General features: G+C 47.4%; 1 protein-coding gene across 2 annotated transcripts in view; it reads right to left on the bottom strand.

Annotated features, from left to right (window-relative positions):
- The window catches only part of LOC8051455 (stromelysin-3), a 40,336-nt gene that overhangs the window by 1,329 nt on the left and 22,482 nt on the right, over positions 1 to 16,525 (bottom strand). For both annotated transcript variants that reach the window (XM_029969086.4, XM_029969094.4), the window contains 6 exons: positions 10,701 to 10,918; positions 9,655 to 9,859; positions 7,328 to 7,486; positions 3,673 to 3,807; positions 1,211 to 1,347; positions 342 to 665 (listed from right to left, as the gene is read on the bottom strand). In XM_029969086.4, the coding sequence (XP_029824946.2) occupies positions 342 to 665; positions 1,211 to 1,347; positions 3,673 to 3,807; positions 7,328 to 7,486; positions 9,655 to 9,859; positions 10,701 to 10,918 (1,178 nt within the window). The remainder of the gene's footprint in view (positions 1 to 341; positions 666 to 1,210; positions 1,348 to 3,672; positions 3,808 to 7,327; positions 7,487 to 9,654; positions 9,860 to 10,700; positions 10,919 to 16,525) is intronic.

Here is a 16,525-nt window from a genome sequence, read left to right as displayed (position 1 = left end):
ACGTCGCAAAGCGGCAGGCGCGTCCGTGTTAGCGTCGCCGCCTGCTCGCGTTGTGCTTGTTGCGAGACGCATTAGCGGCGATGCTGACGCAACCTAGGCGGCGCTGCGGGTATCCACTAGTTAAAACGTCGTTTGGGGGGGGGGGGGGGGGGGGGGGGGCAAGGCTGGCTTTGTCTTCTAGGGTGGTATTGACCCAACACGTCATACTTTTCCCAGAAACTGGAGCCCTTAGCTGACTAAAATTACGCGCGTTTCGAACCACGGCTCTATATTCCTTACTCTGAGGCTATCGCAGCGAACGCCCAGCATGCACCCCGATGAGGTAAGTGGTCTCTTCTCACCCCAAAGTCCTTGTCGTTGAACCTGTAGTAGTTGCCGCCCTTGAAGAAGTACGAGTATCCGTTCTGCCACTGGAAGGCGGCGTCCAAGTGTCCCGGGATGCCGTTCCAGTTGCTGATGGGCTGCGGGTAGCGGTCGCTGACGGGCACCTCGCTGCGACTGTCGTAGCGCCAGTACTGGTCGCCCTTGAAGAAGTACGTCTTGCCGTTGCCGCTCCAGACGAGCGCGGCGTCCACGCTGGCCGGAATGCCCTGGAAGCCCACGTTGATGCGCTGTGGGTAGCCGGAGCTCTTCTCCTTGTTGCGGAACCTCCAGTAGTTGTTGCCCTGTGAAGATGGGTCATGGTTGTGAACACCGTTCGAACTTAGGAGCCAGCACCTCATGGACGAATGGATGTAGTGGATGTGACGCGGGAATGGGGAAGAGTCAGGCCCATCTGGCGAGGCACCTTACGTTTCGTTTTATGCAACAGTTTCATACGCAAGTTATGGAGTTTCTACATTTATTCGAAGAAACAACCTCCGCAGACATTACTATTGCGGTCATGGGTGCGTGCAGAAATCGTTATTTGAATCCTATTCCCAACTAGAAATTAACGCATATCCAGCTTCCCTGAAAATGTGCACGCAAGGATGGCATGTGGGAGTACGGGGCTTCTACTATACTTCGCTACAAACGTAGATCCTATCGAAGACTACGGGCGCGAGCTCACATACTTAGAAGGTGCTCCCGCTCCGCGATCTTTTGCGCAGTCAACACAAATTTTGAAGACAAAATCGCAGGCCTGGAGCCTTCGCTGCAGTGCATGGTAATATGAGACAAAATGTAATAGTACCTGTGAAAGTAAAAGTGGATAGTGAAAAGAACGCACCTTGAAGAAGAAAGTTTTTCCGTCGGACCAAGTGAGAGCGGCATCCAGATTGCCGGGCAGACCGCTCCAGTCGTCGGAGATCTTTCGAGGATAACCGTCACCAATACCGTCTGTCTCAATCTTCCAGTAATAGTCGCCTGTAATGAAGCAGAAACACGCATGCTCAGAACAAGTAACGTCACACACAAAAAAAGGACCACAACATATTTACATGCAAAACTGAACAAAAAAAAAAATTGTCGAGACAGGCAAGTTCCAAACATTTGTAAAACTAACCAGGCACCAAAAACTATGAAAGGAGTCTAGGGAGACATGTTGCATACGCGTTGCATACACTCGCCCTTTTCCTGTGAAGCCTATTCGAAGTGAATGGCTAAAATGATTGGATGGCGAAGTCATGTGCAAATTATCATTTGTCGTTAAAGTTTGCTTTAAAAAAAAGAGTGTTTCAGACGTCAGGATATGCAACCCCTGTGACTTGACCCGCAGCCTGCTTGGCGTTGCATGGAAATTACACAAATGGTCATTGCAGCTGACACGACAGCAGCGACGAGCCGCCAAGACAACCGTGTGCCACGTATGTCCGCAGCAAACAACTATACAAGTGGATGAATCGGCCATGTCGCTTGTAATCGATCAATCACAAAATTAAAGATACGGGCACGTATTTTCAACTTGCGACTGCCTCACACAGCTGCTCTTTTGCATAGGCTGTCGGACGGTGATGTACGGCGCAAGGTGGTCCGGGTGACCCGTCGTCAACATTTTTATTTCAGCCGATATGAACGAAATCGGGCCACTTTGTCTCAGTGAACCAGAAGTTTAACTGGGTTATATTGATCGTTACATATTATAGGTGGTAAAAGTTTTCAACCACGTTTCCTTAGTCATCGTCACGCACCACCGAATTGGTTAGTCTCAGCTCATAATAACTGTCATGTTGGAATCTTCCGTTGACGGATACGAAACGGCAGCCAGAAATGTTCATACAGAGATGCGAAGAACTCAACGATTATAATTAATATAAATCTCGCCAAGAAGGTTGGCCCTCATGTTGGATGAAAGAAAAACGCCTTTGATGGGGCGAGTGTTCCTCAAAGTATAGACGATTGCAAGCTGGGCGACTGGCCGCCGCCATGTCTCTGCTCGAGCAGGCACGCCCGTGCGATTGCGAGCTTGCCAAAGCTACGTTCACCCGCGCGTTGCATGCGCTTGCACGCATGGGGCACCACTTGTGGCGCCATGCTTGCAATTGTCTATAATCTCAGCGAATTCCATTGACCGCACTCGCCGGAGTCAAGGGGTGCCGCGTTAACTGACCAAATGTTCAACTGGGCTACTGTATTTGTCATGTTCTATTGGCGACGTGAGCGATCGAAAGCCTCGCTGTGATCGGCTCGCCACAATTGGCCGAATGCTGACTATGACGTCAGCAAAGGATATCAAATCGACGCAAATAAGAGCAATGTAAGAAATTCAATTTTGACGGTGGGCAGTGTTACTTTGAGAGCGCTGTGATTTCAGGCTTTCACTATGCTCATTAAAGGCACCATTGAACTTGTTCTACACAAGGTAATGACGTCACGAAAGGTAAACAAACGAGGGCGCCACCGAAACACCTAATTACACGATGATCGTCTACGCTCGATTTCACATTAAGTCCTATCGTAGTCAACGTTACTTTCGGACAGAGCCAATCAAACAGCACCAAATGTGTACCGTCATGACGCCCGTTATCTTTGCGCGTCTGCTGCCGCCGTCTAGACCAATCGCGCTCACTGCAATCGGTACGATCCTGCGCTTGTTCATGTACGCGATTGACCCAACCGACGATAGCAAACGCGCAAGAGCGATAGGCGCCATGACGATCGGCTTTTGGAGCTGCCTGCATTGGCTCTATTGTGTCGTTAGCGTCGGCTGTGGTGGGTGCACAACTTTGCGCACATAGAATCGACGCAGCAGCCAATATCATCGATCAAAGAGGATACGGGAGATACAGGGGCACGCAAGAAACACGGCGGTGACCATCAAGTGGTCACCACCACGTGACCACTTGATAGGTAGTGGGTATGCACACTTTTCATTCACTATAACCCTCTAAAACAAATAAACTTTTTTTTTTTTTTTAAGTGAAGAAACGATATTTAGCATGTTTCAGACGAATTCAAGCAAGCGGTGACCATCAAGTTAAATTCAGCGACTCGTAGCACTTTTCTGAGAACTAATCGATAGTGGACCGTGTTTTTAGAACTGTGATGTCTGACCCTTTCGGTAGGTGCTTGTGTCTACTTAAACGTTTTGTTTAAAACACTGCTCAAAAAAAGAACGCACTTTTTAAAAGTTGCATTGGCCAGAAGCCTCTTTTCTGGGATGGTGTATAACTGAAGAGACGTGTGTTGAGGCAGGACCCTGGTGAAAGAGATCCACTAACTCTGGAGAAACGGGGGAGTTGTTGGACGCACCTTTGAAGACGTAGGAACTGCCGTCCTCGGTCCTGGTGGCGGCGTCGATGGACGCGTCCTGGCAGAGGTCCGGACCGGGCTGGGCGGGCCTGCGGCTGCCTCGGCTGGGCGTCTTGGTCGTCCTGTGCACGGCTCCTAGAACAAAAATTCACGAGGGCTTAAACACGCTAGATAGTGGAATGGAATTTTATTTTTGTGTAATGCAACAACAACAAGAAAAACCAAGGACATTTGGATTGTTTCCACTTATCATGTTGTGCACTTGTTTTTGCAAGCACAGTTCTCAAATAAAAAAAAAACCTTTCACCCCCCTTTCCCCCAAAAGCAAAACCGCTTATTGTTTGGGGGAAAAATATAAACATAAATAAATATCAATTCCTATTTGATATGACAGAAGAAAACTTTTTTCTTAATTCGTATATGTTATTCTGGAAATATTTGAAACCGATTATGACCGATGCTGGTGTCTGCAATGAACTTCTAGTCACATTACGTATCGCAGCTTCGTAAATTGACGGCCCATTTGTTTGAGAATAAATTACGCGCTACGCATCGCAGTGATACAGCACTTCTGCGACCTTGAAGAAGAGTTATCCATTAAACACATGGCGATGCCTGCAAAATCGCGGTCAAAAAAGTAAAAAGAAAATTTAAATATAAAATTTAATGCGTGAAATGCGTTTCAGACGTAACTAATTGCGATCAGCGTCGGTAATGTCGTGCGGGTGCAGTTGCCAAAAGCGATTTAGAAACTCTCGGATTTCATTAACACCGCGGAGATGTCAATAGCGTGACCCCGGAAAAAAAGATACCACAGAAATCCTTGCGAAACCTGTGGTCAACCGACTGGAAGACCTCCGCGCGTATCCCAAAAACATCTTATTTTTTAGTCAGGCCGTCTTAGATATCTAAGCTGTCGAGAACTTCCTCGTTCTTACACCGTCCGTGAAAAACAGCCGAGAGAGAAAACAATTTATAAATTGAACGAATAGAGACACACTTAATACACCCGGTCTGAGAGCTTTCTGAAAGTTAGCGACGCAACAACGAGAAAAAGAAAACAAGCGACTTGAGCTTTGTTTTATCATCTAAACACAGTTCTAGAGAAGAACAAAAAAAAAAAAAAAAAAGAAAATCTACGATTACGAAGATTCGCCGCACCGTATCCCGGCTATCCCACTTTCTTCTAAACAACAACAAATAAAAATGAGTTTTTTTATTGGGCGAAATTACCATCAAACCTGGGAATGTACGATTGCATATCGGTTGAAGCCGCACGGATATGCGTAAACATTATGAAAATCGCTCTTCCCCCCCCCCCCCCCCCCCCCCGCCCAATTTAGCTTTTTTTTCTTTTTCAACAGTACACTCCCCCCTTTTGATCGCATCTGAATAAGAAGTTGAGCAAAGCGTTCCGATATCTTCGATACCACCGAAAACTGTATATGACGCAGGTGAAAAGACAGCGGCGAGGTATCGGTTATCGTTATCGGAGGTGACGATACCCGATACCTGGCTACTAAAACTCTAATAATGTCGCCTTTCTCTACCGCTAGCGGTTGCGTGATTTATTATAAGGGACCTCCTACAAATTTTGCCCTCTTGCTGGGGGAAAGGGCTGAAAGGGTTTTGCATTGCCATAACTATGAAAGAAACTTCCCTGTCGGCGTTGTTCACATTGAATGCTCCTCAAGATTTTCTATGGGGGGCTTGGTTTATAGGAGACTATATAGCTTTTCGTAGAGACGACCAATAAATAGTACGTCTATTCGGGTGAACTGACTATAATCACCGACAACTTAAGACATGCAGGGCGTAACGACTCCCGAGCATTTCGTCATCGTCCCGCAGCCAATGAGAATGCAGAAAAGCCAATCGGGAAGCCAGAGAAGTAAGCGTAAGAAACCACACGGAGTGGCAGAAATACGACCGACCGATTTCGGAGTCGACGAATCGATTATCTTCGTAGATAATATTCGTCAGACTTGGGGAATTTTCAGATAATCGAAATATACACAGTTAGTTGGAGCCGCATCACCTGCAGTGACCTCCAAACATTCCCAACTCAAATTATCGACGCACGGAGCCGGGTAAACTGAGGGCGAGTAATCGACTCGAATTAATGTCTCGAAAGTTTTCCTCAAACTTTCGCTTGCCGTGTGTTGCACGCGGCAATCGACAGTTTGAGGAAACAGACCGCGCAGTTCGCCGAAACAAATCAAGGTCTATCGTATCGCGGCTATGGTCCGGTTCTCTTGCACAGTTTCGGTGGCGGTATACGAAGGTGTATAGTTACCGCTTTCATTTCACGAGGCGGAGGTCACCGTCACTGCATTAACGTTCCTAAGGATATTACAAAAAGAATTAATAGTGCGCCGATGCAGGTTATCTGCCGGTGGTCGAAATTTACCGGCGGTTTTCGGCGGCGCTGTTCGCGGGGGAAGGCTTGCTAAGACGTGAGCGGCAGAAATACTGGACAACAAGGCGAAGGCTTCGCGCCTTTTAAAATGAGTAGCACATTGAGATATAAAGTGAATATTTGAAGTGGAAAGTCAGTAAAAAACGGCAGGCTGGGGGTCAGACGCCGAAAAAGTGTATTCGAGGCATACGTGAAAGCGCGAGGGCTTCTGCAGAAGTGCCACAACTAACCCAACGTGATCATTTGTATGTCAATAGAACGTGCAAACTGTCCAAAATGTCCTTCGTTTTCTTGAGGAGCATGCGTCCTGGTAGCCGAATCCCATATATAGCAATATTCTCTATAAGAACTCCATGAACATACGCGAGCAGAAGTAAGGAAATTTAAAAAAAAAAAAATCGACATTTAAAGGTTGATTAAAGCAGCATTCGCGTGAGTAAAAGCGTCCACAAGCAAATATGGTTGGTGTGGTTACTATGCGTTAGAGAGCAATGCACATGCGAGCTTGTTTCGGCTCCTCCAAGAAATTAAGCACTGCGCACGTCACTTCGCAGCATGCTTGCACACTTGTCACTACATTAAACGTTATTTCTACACCTTCTCCATGCAAAGACAGAACAACATGCTGTTTTGTAGAACTAGCCTTGTAATAAAACAATTATTCTAGACGGTATACTTGCACTAACATGAGAATGCAGGCGAGCTGGTATACAGACAAGACTAGTGAACTTTAGACAAAGTAACGGGTAAGAAAAAAAAGAAGAGGATGCAGACGAAGCCTTTAATGAAGGTGCTGTCCTCCTCTCTTGCTCGTTCTTACCCATTACACCGTCTCATGGTCACTAAACCAATCGGTTACATGCACATAGTTATAACCTTTGCGGACCACAAAGATGATTAGGGTTAGTAAAGCAGCGGGGCGCTCTCACCGGGAGTACCGCCCGCCCGGCGGGCATCCTTGGGGCGGCGCGGCTCCCGAAGCCGGTCGTGGGAACAAAGAGCGCATCATGCGGAAGACGGCCATCCAAAGCAGGCGTTGCGACAGAGCCATGCGGTTGCAGTCAGCTTTTTTTATTTGCGAGGCATGCGGTTAGAACGGAGGAGCGGCTCTTCGGCGCCCGGGTCTCAAGTTCCAGGGCTGACGTCGCCGGAGCACGACCCAGCGCCTCCGGGGCGACGGCTGCATGGGCTTGGGCGCCGCGGGCCGCTGCGACCGCCGTCGCACGGTGATCTTACCGTAGAGCGACTGGATGCCGTCGATGTCATCGCGGTCCAGCGTGAATCCCGGCTCGTAGCCGCGGTAGAAGGGAGCCATGAGGGAGCGTCGAACGTCGGAGTGGGACAGGCCTAGAGAGTGGCCGAACTCGTGGGCCGCCACCTGGAACAGGTTCACGCCTGCGCAGCGCGAGTGGGCACCGAGCGATGAGAATTTCATAATACGCGTCAAAGATTAAAGGCTAGTTGAGATTTAATTGTTTTGTGCATTTGTTTACATAGCGGGAGGTTTCTCAGTCCCAGCGGAAGTTGTGACTCAATGCGTTACAATACGAACCAGTCCGCGGACCTCGCGGTTACCATATCAACCATCTAGTCGTAAGCGGTTATATGTTGTCGCCATCGGTCACGCTCAAATGCAGATGTGTGAACCGGTCTTAAGATTGAAGCTCTGTATTCACTTGACAGGAAAGTGGGAGGTACATAGGCAAAAGTGGGCGCTGAAAGAAGTCTCCAGTTTCACATCCCGCCCGCGCAAATCGGAAGTTTGTTACCCTATGAGTGTTCGTCTAAACGCGACCGAGGAAGATGTGATTCAGCTTGTGTGGGCATGGCGGAGCCCGGAACGAGCAATTTTTAAAATGACACGGCCCGGGTACGCTTGCTCAGCGCACCATCTAAATAAAGTTTTACTATTTTTTTTATTTTTTTTTTTATTTTTGATGTAGAGTTATTTGGCAAAGACGGATCACACGCGTGGTACGTTGAAGTGGGCTTAGGTCTCCACTGCTGCAGTGTATTGTATAATTACATATATGCGTCTGGAGCCACTAATAAGCTTCAGAGTAACAACCATCTTGGCGCCTGAAATCATCGTTGCCAGTTACCCAAACCTTCGTCTGAAATCGCAGGGGGGAAACTGTTTTCCGTCCTCCGGAAGAGTTAAAACAGATCGCGATGCCGGGAGCAAAACGACACATCGTCTAAAGGCTCAAGGCTGGTTCACACAGACCCGTTTTCTTTCGTTACGTTACGAAAAGTCACCGATAAATCTGTGATTTGTATTAAGCGTGGCTACCAATTCAAGGAGAGAGCCTGGCACTCGACATTCGAGACACGAATGTTTCGGTGACTTAGACGTAACGTAAGAAAACGGTTCTGTGTGAAAAGTTGAACCGAGCTCAACTCTTTACGTTACGTTACGACCAGCCTTGTGTCCTTGGTTGCCACGGTAACTCACCGGTCCTAGCTCGTCGTCACCGAAACATTCGTGTCTCGAATGTCCCGTACCAGGCTATCTCCGTGAATTGATAGCCACGCTTAATACAAATCACAGATTTATCGGTGACTTTTCGTAACGTAACGTATGAAAACGGGTCTGTGTGAACGAGCCTTCATTCGCACAGACCCGTTTTCTTACGTTACGTTATGAAAAGTCACCGGGAAATGTGTGCTTCCTATTAAGCGTGGATACCAATTCAAGAAGATAGCCTGACGACACTCGAAATACGAATGTTTCGGTGACTTAGACGTAACGTAAAAAAACAGTGCTGTGTGAAAAGTTGAACCGAGCTCAACTCCTTACGTTACGTTACGACAAGCCTTGTGTCCTTGGTTGCCACGGTAACTCACCGTCGTAGCTCGTCGCCACCAAAACATTCGTATCTCGAATGTCCCGTGCCGGGCTATGTCCTTGAACGGGTAGCCACGCTTAATATGAAGCACAGATGTCCTGGTGATGTTTCGTAACGTAACGTAGGGAAACGGGTCTGTGTGAACAAACTTCCCGACACTGTCATCTAAAGCTATGGAAATCGCATTTTCGAATCTTAACGATCGCCGATTGCGCCCGCTCTGTACTAAGCATCAAAATGGCGGCGCCCACAAGAAAATCCGGGAATATATAGTGGCGACGCCCTAAAGCCGCGGTCAGGCTGTAACACGTCGCACAAAAGACAGTTTGCAGATGCTGTATAAGCCGTTTCTTTCTCGTAGGACGGTCCCGTCACGCTGGTCATAGGAAGACCGTCTGCAGACATGTTTGGAGATACGTTGGTCATTGTGTCTGTACCGGACACTATGTTTTCTACACGATATATAAGCGGTGTGGCTGCGGCTTAAAGGCCGACGACCGGACTCTAGATTCTGCAAGGCGGAAGATCCTCCTCGTCATTGAGGAGGAGGAAACAGGCAAAGGTGGACAGGGTAGGAGGGGCAGAGAGGAGGAAGCGGGGGAAAAGGGGAAAGCGCGAACTGGTCGTCGGTGGGTCTTTAAGCGTATACCCTTATTGGGTGACTCTAAATGGGACCCTTTCTTCGATAGATAGCCAGAGAGGAGCCGCGCGTACCTCCGTGCTCCCCGATGGTCCATTTCTCTTCGTCGTCGAAGTGAGCGTCGCCCCCGTAGCGCGGGAAGAAGGCGTGCGCCAGGGTTCCTCCTGGACCGTTGAAGGGGTCTCCGTCACCGTGCTCCCCGCGCACGAACTGGATGTCGATGTTCACGGGACCGGTCTTCTTGTGCGTGAACGTCAGCGGGGACACGTCGGCCCACATCTGGGACAATTAATCGCCGTCATGGTAAGCATACGCGCGCGGACCAGCGAGAAGGATATATACGAGTTTCAAGAAATGTACTATAAATCCAAATACGTTACACCGAGCAAGCGAGCCAAGACAGCGAAAATTGGCGAGACAGAGAATATACTGTAGTTATGTATAGATACAATACAGAAAGGCATACAATAAGGTCATCGCGAGCCACATCACGGAACATCAGGCCGTATCATGACCATGGCTGCATTTACACGGTTATGCGACCGCATCTCATAGAATCAAAAGGTGAACAATCAAGTGCACACAATCTCCTCCTGAACTCATTCATAGTTTTATAATCTCGATTCAATGAACTACGGTAGCATCCATGTAAAAGCAGTCGCTGTCTGTCTTCTTAAAACAGGCTGACCCCATGTGAAATCTGCGTGATTGGCAGTTGATTATTGGGTCTCCAGTAAAGTATTGCAGAAGCAACCCTACGCTGTGCACGTAGATGTATGTCTAAACCACTAGGGGCCGGAGAGAGGGTGTTGTGACCCAACACCACAACCGTTGTGTTTTGCGGTGGCCTTCGGTTGGTGACGTAAAGACTATAGCCTACGGCCTTGTTATATAGGAGGTGTTGTCTGACCCCGACATTTCTCCCCGTGGAAGCAGGCGAACGGCCGAAGCTCCTGGCTTCGCCGCTGGGGTCACAGAGAACCGAAAGACGCAGTTATAGCGCTAACGGGAGTAAACCCGTTCCGACGCGCGGACTCTCCTCCCTGACGTCTGAAGCGACAGCAGCGCATCAGATAAGAAAGCCAAAGCAAGACGAGGCAGGGAGGGGAGGGGCGGCTACCTTGAATGCCCTGGCGATCTCCTTGTCGACGGCGTTGCGGTCCTTGAAGCGACGCGGGTACTTGCTGATGCGGTACGAGAGCTCGGTGCTGGCCCACTTGGAGCCCTGCAGCGTGTAGCGGCGGCGGCGGCGCCGAGCCTCCAGGCCGTAGCCGACCTTGTCCTTGACCCCGCATCGAGGGAGCTGCATCATGGTCGCCGTCTCGTTGTCCACGCGCCCTGCAACCGCGCAAAACGGACGAAATCGAGACGTCAGGCGGGGCTCTTGACGAGTTTCGAGACTTATGCCACACACGTGCGTCCACTAGACAGTGACTCCCCTAGAGATCGAGACTGTCTTTAGGAGACGTACTGTGTTAGGTTGTTCTTTCACCCGTTCTTGAGTCATGTTGGGTCTTAACGCGCACGGAGGCTTCAAAGCGCGGTGGCGCACCTGCCAGTCTTCCCAAAATGTATGTAGTACTGCGCCGGGAAGCACCAAAACACCCTGTAGCAAAATAATGTGGCTGTTTTACTATAGAAGCCTTTACAGTATATATAAGGCGGCACGAAAGTGGACATTGAGCACTTGCAGCGTTGATTTATAAACCGATGGGGGCTTATATACGGTTATACGTTTCTGTACAGCTGCCGCGTAATGTTTAGTTATTTTAGCAGCCCCCCCCCCCCCTCCCTCTTATAGCCTGTCTCAGAGCTTAAATTGTGCTGTCTCTTGCGGACCTATGATGACCCCGTGGCAAATTATTCTAATTAGCGACCCTCATCGCGTGCAATCCAACCATCATACCCACATTCAGGCTCTCTCTCTTTCTTACTTTCTGTTTCACTCTTCTCCCCTCTCTCATTCTGCTGCTCTTCGGCCTTTCTTTCACATTGCCAAACAGCTCCCACGAACATCTATCCCCCTTGGTATACGGGACGATCTTTCTCTAAATATATTCCTTCTCACATATACGTGTCGATTCTTTAACCTACCATAACATTTTACACCTCTTTCTAGCTAAAAAAATATATATGAGACTTTCCGCAATAACTAGAAAGAATAAACTCGAATAATAACAAAGAATTAGAGGGCAGTTGTGTAGTGGACTAGAGCGCACAAGACCGGTAGCAACGCGAGGAGCCATATTGGGATATTCTGAGATCACTCTCCGAAACAAATGGGTTCCGCGAAGGAGCCTCAAACGTCTCAAGGCTTCCAGACAATCTTATTCACTGTGTATACACACATGGCGGTCTGCCAACGCGGCTCTCTCTCTCTCCGGGAAGTCAGTGGGGCGTGCAGAATTGTTCCGCCTCTTCAAGTGGGCGTTTGGTGGTAAGCCCACAAAAACCGACCTCGACGTGGAGTCATCCGGCGGAGTGCGGTCACAATGAGTCACGTTATCGTATGCTAAAGCACGTTAACGACTACACTCACTAACAGCCTGAGAACGGCAGGACGTCTCTCTCGGAGACTCGGCGTCCAGCACGTGCTTGATCGTTGCCTTTTACCGTGCTTTGACTGAGCGTGCACGCTCGAGGTTCACGACACGGCGAAGTGTTATCGAAGGTAAAAAGCTCGCGCTTGAGGCTGTACAACCGAGAGACCTCTCTGCCGTTCTCCCTTTGTTAGCGACTCTGCGCCGAGAAACTGAGGGAGAGAAGGAGACGAGAGGGGACGTCAGATCGCCGAGCTCTGGTTGGAAGGATTAGTGGGTAGGCCTAAAGGTAGCTGCCAGTGTTGGGCAAAGTACATCTAAAAAGTACTTCAAGTAAAGTACAAAGTAAATGATAACGTAGACTCTTTAAGTAAAGTAGTAAGTACGCTGGGTACGATGTACTCGAATTAAAGTACTATAAATGCAATGTACTTTAAATGTAAAGTACAAGTATTTTAACCCTATGTTTCATGATGTCCTTTAATTCCCCTATACAGTGATTTTTTAACTGGTATGCATTGCCCAGGGGTAATCATGGGTGCATGACCTATTTTCAAGAACAGCGGCGAATGTTGAATAAAGTCAAGTGGCAAACAGAGTTGTTATTTTCAGGAATGGTGCCAAATTCAGAAGTCCCTCTTCTGAATTGGGCGCCGCTTGCACTGGATTGTTGCACCCAAGGGGGTTAAATGTACTAGGAGAAAGCATGACGTCAGCCCCGCGGCTTCCGCAAGCAATCCTCACAAAAAGGAGTGTCCTCTCTTTAATGAAAAAAAAAATACTGAGTGTGAAAGCGAACTGGTGATAATTAATCTTAATGTGACACCTGAGATTGGGCTGTGAAAAAATTAAGGAACTTTCAAGTCGAAGGAAAAGACAAAAGAAGATGTCTGAAAACATTGTGACGTTCTCCCCTGTTGTCTTTTTCTTCGACTTGAAAGTTTAATTGTTCCGCGCCACAGTTTCAGGTGCTAGAGTATGATTACTTTTGATCTGATAATATTTTAAACCTCCTCGCTTGCGCTTACCGACCGAGAAGTATAGCGAGAGTTCAAAAAGCTACTGGAAAGCCGCCCCCAGAGCAAGCGGAGCGATGCGTCGTCTGCTCACGTCTCTGGTGAGAGGAGAAAATCCCTCCCAGTATTTCTTTGGAGTTGACAAAGCATCATTTCGTAATACAAATTTAACAAAACCAAATTTGGGGAATCTACTTTGAAGTCGGGAATTGTACTTTCCTCGAAAAATACCAGAAAAAATACTTTAAGTAAAGTACAAGTACATACCCAGAGAATGTACTTTAAGTCAAGTACAAGTTTCCTAAACCTACTTGAAGTAGTACTTTAAGTACAATGTACTCAAAGTACTTCCCAACACTGGTAGCTGCCCTTGTCTCCAATGCACTCGTAGAACGCGTTCGAACGCGACAGCCGGATGTCGGCGTTCTAACCCGTTCGACGAGTGTAGTGGAGACAAGGGCAGCTATAGCTTTAGCTCTACCCACTAATCCTTCCAACCAGAGTCCACTCTCGTTTCCTCCTCTCCCTCAGTTTATCAGCGCAGAGTTGGACTGAGGAAAAACCTCTCCGATTAAACGACAAAAAAAGAAAAAAAGCTTTTACAGTTGAGTTTTTTTATCATAAAAGAAAAAACACAACTTGTTTGAACCTACAAAAAAAAAAGTGCGATAGAAAGCGCACGCGCAGTACGTCGAAGGGTGACTGTCTGGCGACGATGTTTTGCCGCGCGTACATGCTTTGCGAGATGCAGTGCAACGAATCCTCCCTAGCTGTCTTTACTCGCGGAGAAGGTCACGGCGGTAGACTCGAACAGGCTTTCGCCGCTACTCGCTATTTGATGTCCCCTGTGCGGGCGCGGGTTGCGGGAAATTCCACTGAAGAGCATCATTGGAATGGCTTTCTTTTTCTGTTTATGTTTTTTTTATTTAATTTTGACGCACGTGAAAGCGCGATCTAACACCAACTTACGAGTTGTTTGCAGGGCCACGGCAGGGCCAACAAAGGTACGCTGCGTGAGTGTGTGGCTCTGCGGAATGCTTCATATTTCGCGAGCAATCGCGGGTAAAATGCACACCTTTCGAAAAATGCCACGCCTTTGCGCGGCATGCCTTTGCAAACACTGCACGCATCCCCCCGTCCCCTTATTTATACATAAAGGTTGCATTTTGGCTATCTAATTTAAGAGCGCGATTCGGATTGTTTTGAAGACTTATTTGAATCGTCTTTGCGGGATCTCATCGTTCAACTTAAACAGCGATATGAGCATTTGTCTGGCATATATATTTTTTTCTTTTTATCGTGAGAATGTGGGTAATCCCGCTTAAAATTTAAAACACTTGCGAAAAAAACATCGCACAAATTTTTATAACACAAGGAAAATAGTTTCTCGAATTTTCTTGTGAGACAGAACACGCAATCGTGCAGACATTAAAAAAATATACTTTCGAGGAAATCTTTTTTTTTTTTTTTCGATTTTCTCGTAGTGAATATCTGTAGTCGATGCTCGCGTTCTTCTCTAACTTCTAATCACAGCCTTTCCTCCGTTCACTTTTCTGTCCCTTATGAAGCATGAGCTGTGAGAGCGAGCGCAACGTTGCGAGGTGGAGCTGAGGATCGTAGCTCTCTCGGTCGGCCAACGTTGTCGGAGGGAGAGAGTACCGCTTAGTCAGCGAGACCTACCAAGAATTTATCCGCGCACTTCAGTAGATATATACACCCGAGGCGCCCGGTAACAGCCGCAAGCTTTCTCGAACAACGTCACTCGTGTAGGTGATCGGATATCATAGTGCCTGCGAATGCGTCCACTACGTGAGCCGGTGTGGCCTTCTCCTAGGGACGGGGCGACAACGTGTCTAGCTAACAACACGTCAATCTTGGCGCTACTTCTACGTTCAATATAAGTTTCTTCTGATTTTTTTTTACCGAGTTGTGGCTGCCCAACACGCATTTAAAGGTTCTTTTGGGGGTTTGTTTGTGTTTGTACGTTCAATTCCAACACCTTTGGAAAGTTAATTTCGTGTTTACTTGAGAGTAACATAAACAAAGCTGCTTCCACAGCGAGCAGCTTTGTTAAAGAAAGAGAGAGAGAGAGGGATAGAGCGAGAGGGACGGAAAACTATAGGGCGCTGCCACCGAAGGTTCGCGTTTTCTGTTGCACTCACAACTTTCCCCTCAGACATTTTACAAATTTTCCTCATAGCCAGCGTTCGGTTGGGCAACCTAATGAAGATAGAATTACGCCAAATAAAACACAAACGCGGTTGCGCGATACGCAAAAAAAAAAAGTATATATATATATATATATATATATATCGTAAAAAGGAGGCAAATGCTTTAAAACGTATTTATTAGACGTCGTTCCGAGCGGGGACCGCTCTTCATCAGGTTATATATATATATATATATATATATAGTGAGATATATAAAGAACGTTCGGGTGGGGCGCAATAATACGACTATACTAATCGGGAATACCCGCGGCATACGTATGTGTTTTCGAAGCGACTTGAGTTACGTGAACCTTTTTTCCAGTGAAGGCCACCAACAGCTCAGCTCCGTACTGAGTCGCCAAACGTTTCGGACATTGTACCTTATTTTTCATCATTTATCAGATGGCCAAAGAGTTAATTTGTTTTTGGTCACATCATTTTACCGTTCCCCTCTCGGAGCCGTCACTCCTTCCTTATGTAGAAAAGACCCACAGCCTGCGAGCAAACCAAAGGGCGCACAAGAAAACATCCAAAGATTGCACACAAACGCTTTGTGGCGTTTCTGTGCAATCACTTCTGCATAAAAAAAAATTGTTAGCAATTGCACAACGCCTGGCAAACTATCCCTCTACACTGGAGATACAGCCGAGACACCAGATGCCAAGGCAGAGAAATTTCTATTCGCAACTTCTAAACTTTTAAGAGAAAAAGTGAGTGCGATGCTCGAGTTTATTATCCACCGTAAGCTCTTGTTCGTCTTCTTGCTCCTGGAGGTCAATGGAACTGTTTTTTGTTGGTGGGCCCTCCGAGGCTTTCGCCAGTCACCCGGATGGAAGTCTCGTTTTACGGTATTTTGCCACCTTCAATTAACATGTTCGCGCCTTTCAGCTACTTTAAAAAAAAAAAAAAAAAAACTTAGCAATGTCAGAACTGTAATAGAGTATGGGATATTGTTTTTTTTTTTTTTACTTCGGTAATTTTGTGCCTATATCGTGAGTGTTTGATGTGTGTGTGTGGATGTGTTTCTTTTTCGTCCCTATTGCGATGCAGTACCGCGGTGAACATCGATGAATAAACATAAACAAACAGACGCTAAACCGCTTGTGACGACTGCTCTAATAAAACAGTAAAAAAATAGCCTTCTGCGCGATGCCTATCTTTGTCTGCTGGGCTGTGGAA

This window comes from Ixodes scapularis, unplaced genomic scaffold (assembly GCF_016920785.2).
Source record: "Ixodes scapularis isolate PalLabHiFi unplaced genomic scaffold, ASM1692078v2 PGA_scaffold5__190_contigs__length_132052651, whole genome shotgun sequence".
Classification (NCBI taxonomy): domain Eukaryota; kingdom Metazoa; phylum Arthropoda; class Arachnida; order Ixodida; family Ixodidae; genus Ixodes; species Ixodes scapularis.
This window is presented reverse-complemented; position numbering and strand designations above follow the sequence as displayed.